The sequence below is a fragment of the Morus notabilis genome, unplaced genomic scaffold (assembly GCF_000414095.1).
Source record: "Morus notabilis unplaced genomic scaffold, ASM41409v2 Scaffold359, whole genome shotgun sequence".
NCBI lineage: Eukaryota > Viridiplantae > Streptophyta > Magnoliopsida > Rosales > Moraceae > Morus > Morus notabilis.
The window spans coordinates 256,221-261,123 of NW_010365790.1; the positions used below are offsets into that span (position 1 = coordinate 256,221).

A 4,903-nucleotide genomic window follows, 5' to 3' on the forward strand; every position below is an offset into this window, starting at 1 on the left:
CATTCCTGATGGTTGATTGACCTAATGATTGGCATTTATCATGATGCTCAAGACTTTGTTACAGAAGATAACATTTGGAACTTTAACTGTACCTTATCGATTTTCATTGGCAGGAATATGTACTTGTGTTACTAAAGAATGGGAGGCGCAAAGAAGAGGCAAGGAACGAGTTGAATGTGTTTTTGGGGGATGACAGTGATTCTTTTGTGTCTTGGTAATTTTTCCCCCCCCTTTCCTTTTCTTGTTTAGGGGAACTAAACTTACCTCCCTAGTCATTTGTCCTAGATAATGTTGTAACTCCTTTTCTTTCTCTTTTCCTTTGATTTTTCTGTCAAACAGGTTGTGGGATCATCTGGCTTCGAATATTGATTTATATGTACAGCCTGAGGAGACTAAAACAAAACCCTCATCTGCAGACAAATCTGGGAGGGATTATTCTCATCACTTGGAATCTGAGTCTAAAAAAGAAGCTAAAATTCGGCACAATAAAGAATGGAAAGGGCTAATCAGAGATGCTGCTGAACCCCCTCCACTTCGAAGTTCTGAAGTAGAAAAAATTCATGTCAAAGAAAGAACTCATCACAGAGTCAGACATACCAGGAGATCTCCTTCTCCTCGACCTGCAGTTGAGAGGAAAAGGAATCGAACGGATGAACGGCAGAACACAAAGGTATTAATCCTTTTCTTCTCCTGATTGTTTTTTGTAGTTTTAAGGAAAGAAATAAGCAATCCTTTTTTATTAAATTAACTTGAGAAGAAAACAGGGGAAATATATATAGCCCAGGATCAATGAATCCGTGGGATAACTCTCCTATCCTAGGAGAAAAAATAGGAGAAGATTATAAGCTTATCCTATCTGCTACCTAATATCCAAATCCTATAGGCTATCTAATATTCGGATTTTATTTGAATAACAATTCCCTAAAACCTAGGGATCTCAATATCTTCGACACCCCCCCTCAAGTTGGTGCGTAAATGTTCATCATGCCCAACTTGCTAGTGAGAAGCTCAAAGTTAGGCCTGAATAATCCTTTGGTAAGAATGTCAGCTATCTGTTGTGTTGTAGGAACAAATGGCAAACAGATGATCCCTTCTTTTAACTTTTCCTTTATAAAATGTCGATCAACCTCAACATGCTTAGTTCTATCATGTTGCACTGGATTGTGAGCTATGCTAATAGCAGCCTTATTGTCACAGTACAACTTCATAGGTCCTTCCATTGGCTTTCCGAGTTCATCCAGAATTCGTTTTAACCACAAAATCTCGCAAACACCATGTGCCATGGCTCTGTACTCTGCTTCAATGCTACTCCATGCTACAACATTCTGCTTCTTATTTCTCCAAGTAACAAGGTTACCCCAAACAAATGTGCAATAACCGGATGTAGATCTTCTATCAGTAACTGAGCCTGCCCAGTCAGCATCTGTATAGGCTTCAACAGTCCTTTGTTCACCTTTCTTGAAAAAAAGCCCTTTCCTTGGAGTACTCTTTTGGTATCTCAGAATTCGATATACTGCTTCAAGATGCTCCTCATAGGGAGAGTGCATAAATTGGCTCACAACGCTTACCGCAAAGGCTATATCTGGTCTGGTATGGGATAAGTAGATTAACTTTCCCACAAGTTTTTGGTACCTAGCCTTGTCAACTAGTTCTCTATCTGTAGTATCTCCAAGCTTTTGGTTTCGATCCATGGGAGTATCTCCAGGTCGGCATCCACTCATACCAGTTTCATTAAGATCTAAAACATATTTCCTTTGAGAGACAATCAGCCCCTTCCTTGAACGTGCCACTTCCATCCCTAGGAAATATCTCAATGCTCCCAAGTCTTTAATTTTGAATTCTAGAGCCAAGTTCTTCTTCAGCCTTTCCATCTCTGCCAAGTCATCACCAGTAAGAATGATATCATCTACATGTACTATTAAGACAGCAATCTTACCTACCTCGGACCGTTTGATAAACATAGTATGGTCACTTTGAGCCTGAACATATCTTTGGCTCTTCACAGACCGGGTAAACTTATCAAACCACGCCCTAGGAGATTGTTTGAGCCCATATAGTGACTTTTTCAGCTTGCAGAGCTTCGATTTGAACCTCTCATCAAACCCTGGTGGTGAGTCCATGTAAACTTCTTCCTCTAAGTCTCCATTCAAAAGAGCATTCTTTACATCTAATTGATGAAGTGGCCAATCAAGATTAATAGCAATCGACAGTAGTACTCTGACTGTATTCAACTTAGCAACTGGAGCAAAAGTCTCAAGATAGTCGATACCATAAGTTTGAGTGAAGCCTTTGGCTACTAAGCGGGCCTTGTACCTCTCAAGGGTTCCATCCGAATTATACTTAATCGTGAAAACCCATTTGCAACCAACCGTCTTCTTTCCTCTTGGCAGATCCACTACTTCCCATGTTTGATTTGTCTCAAGAGCCCTCATCTCTTCATCAATAGCCTTCATCTACTCGGGAACCTGCAAACCCTCTTGTACATCTCTTGGAATTTCCACAGAGGAGATTTGTGAAGTGAAAGCAAAGAAACCAAGGGATAATGTGTCATAGGAAACAAAGTGAGACATGGGGTGTTTAGTGCAAGACCGCACACCCTTTCGAGAAGCAATGGGAATATCAAGATCATCATAAGACTCTATGGAAGACTCATGAGGGTTTTTACCTGGGAGTTGAGGTGCTTCAGACTCTTTCCACGGTTCAGACTCAAGACTTTGAAGAGTGGTGGAGACTTTATCTTTTGAATGGTAATTCTTTCTGGAGTAGGTCTGCAACTTAGTACCTGCTATGTTCTTATCTCTTTCTTCCGTAGGATTATTATTATTTTTTTCAGATGGCACTAAGGATAAAGGAGCTGTTTCTCCTATATCAGCATTTATTTGCTTTGCTTGTTGAGAGAGATTTTTTACAGTCTCAACTTGAACATTTTCTTTTTCTTGGTTTTCCTTTATGCTATGTTTGGTAGGAAGGAAAGAAAATATGATAGAAAGGAAATATAGAAGTGATGGAAAGTAGCAATGATGGAAAGAAAATTGATTTTCTTTTATGTTATTTGGTACGAGAAGATGGAAAGAAAATGAGCTTACCTTCACTTGTTTGGTATTGGAAGTTAAATTGGGAGGAAAGAAAAAATCTTACTCGTAAATTACTTTTATACCCTTAAATTTTTTGCTTAGATGTTGATGGAGAAAAGGGTAGTTTAGTAATTTTGCTCACTTTAATGAGTTGTTCCTATTTTTCATCCCATTTTTTGCCCACTTGTGGAGAGAAAAAAAATGGTAGGGCTCACATGTATTATTTTCTACTCCATTTTCTCTTCCTTTCTCTTTTCTCTCCTACCAAACAACCTACATTTTTATTTTCCTTCCCAAAATCCCTCCACCTTCTTCCTTCCTTCTACTTTTCTTTCCTACCAAACATATTGTTAACATTGTGGCAAAATTTGAATCATCAATGTAAACAAATGTTTGACTTTGACTTTCTGCCACATTATCTTGCCAAGTATTATGAACAATGTCCAGTTGGTTTTCTTGTTCTTGGATTCGAAACACATCCACATCCCCATCTTCTCTTTCTCTCCCCCCCTGAAGATGAGTTCCAAAAAAAGGTTTATCTTCAAAAAAAGGTTACATCCATGGTTATGATCATTTTTCTTGAGATAGGGTCAAAGTATTTATATCCTTTTTGAGTTGGTGCATATCCAACAAAAACACAACGTTTGGCCCTAGGATCAAGTTTTCCTCTACTGTGATCATGGTTATGAGTAAAAGCTGTGCATCCAAATATTCTAAGAGGAATGTCCGAAGTGAGCCTTGAAGAAGGGTAAATGTTTTGAAAAGCACTTAATGGTGTTTTGAATTTGAGAACCCTCGAAGGCATCCGATTGATTAAATATGTTGCTATCAAAGTTGCTTCACCCCAGAGATACTTAGGGACGTTTTTTGAAAATAGTAATGCTCTAGCAACTTCTAACAGATGTTTATTTTTTCTCTTAGCTACTCTGTTTTGTTGAGGTGTATCATTACATGAACTTTGGTGCACAATTCCTTTTTCTAGGAAAAAAGGTCCCAAAATTTTATTAAAATACTCTCTACCATTATCACTCATAAGGATTTGGATTTTGGTTTGAAATTGGGTTAACACCATCGTGTAAAATTTTTTGAAGACACTTTCAACCTCTGACTTTTCTTTTAATAGATAAACCCAACTCAGCCTTGTATGATCGTCTATAAATGTCACAAACCATTTTTTTCCTGGAGGTGTTACAATTCCAGAGGGACCCCAAACGTCGGTGTGGATCAATAAAAGCAGTTTTGTAGGTTTATAGGGTTGTAAAGAAAAAGTAGAGCGATGGTGCTTAGCCAATTCACAAAACTCACATTGCAATAAAGAAGGATTTTTATTCTTAAACAAATCAGGTAATAAATGTTTCAAGTAATGAAAATTCGGATGACCTAATCTATAATGCCATAACATATTTTCTTTATTGTCAACAAAAGAGACAGAACCATAGCATGTACTTTGTGCCAGCCTTTGTGATTTTGATCCCTCTTCAAAAAAATAAAGTCTTCCGCTTTCTCTAGCACTGCCAATCGTCCTCCCCGTGGTCAGTTCCTGAAATTCGCAATATGAAGGAGAGAAATTAACTTGACATCTCAGATCACTGGTTAATTTACTTATTGACAACAAATTGCAGGACAAATTAGGCACATGAAGGACTTTATGAAAGAGTGAGTGTGGGAGAGATGACAATGGACCCTATTCCTGCTATTACATACAATGAACCATAAGCAATTTTGATTTTCTTGTTTTCTGCACATGGACTATAGGAATAGAACAATTTTGAAGATCCGGTCATATGGTCAGTGGCACCTGAATCAATAATCCATGAACAATATGGATT

At 38.0% G+C, this 4,903-nt stretch overlaps 1 protein-coding gene across 1 annotated transcript in view; it reads left to right on the forward strand.

Annotated features, from left to right (window-relative positions):
- The window catches only part of LOC21391609 (zinc finger CCCH domain-containing protein 14), a 1,805-nt gene extending 1,111 nt beyond the window's left edge, over positions 1–694 (forward strand). The window contains exons 2-3 of the mRNA XM_010108658.2: positions 114–214; positions 340–694. Of these exons, the coding sequence (XP_010106960.1) occupies positions 114–214; positions 340–694 (456 nt within the window). The remainder of the gene's footprint in view (positions 1–113; positions 215–339) is intronic.
- Positions 695–4,903: the final 4,209 nt, after the last annotated feature.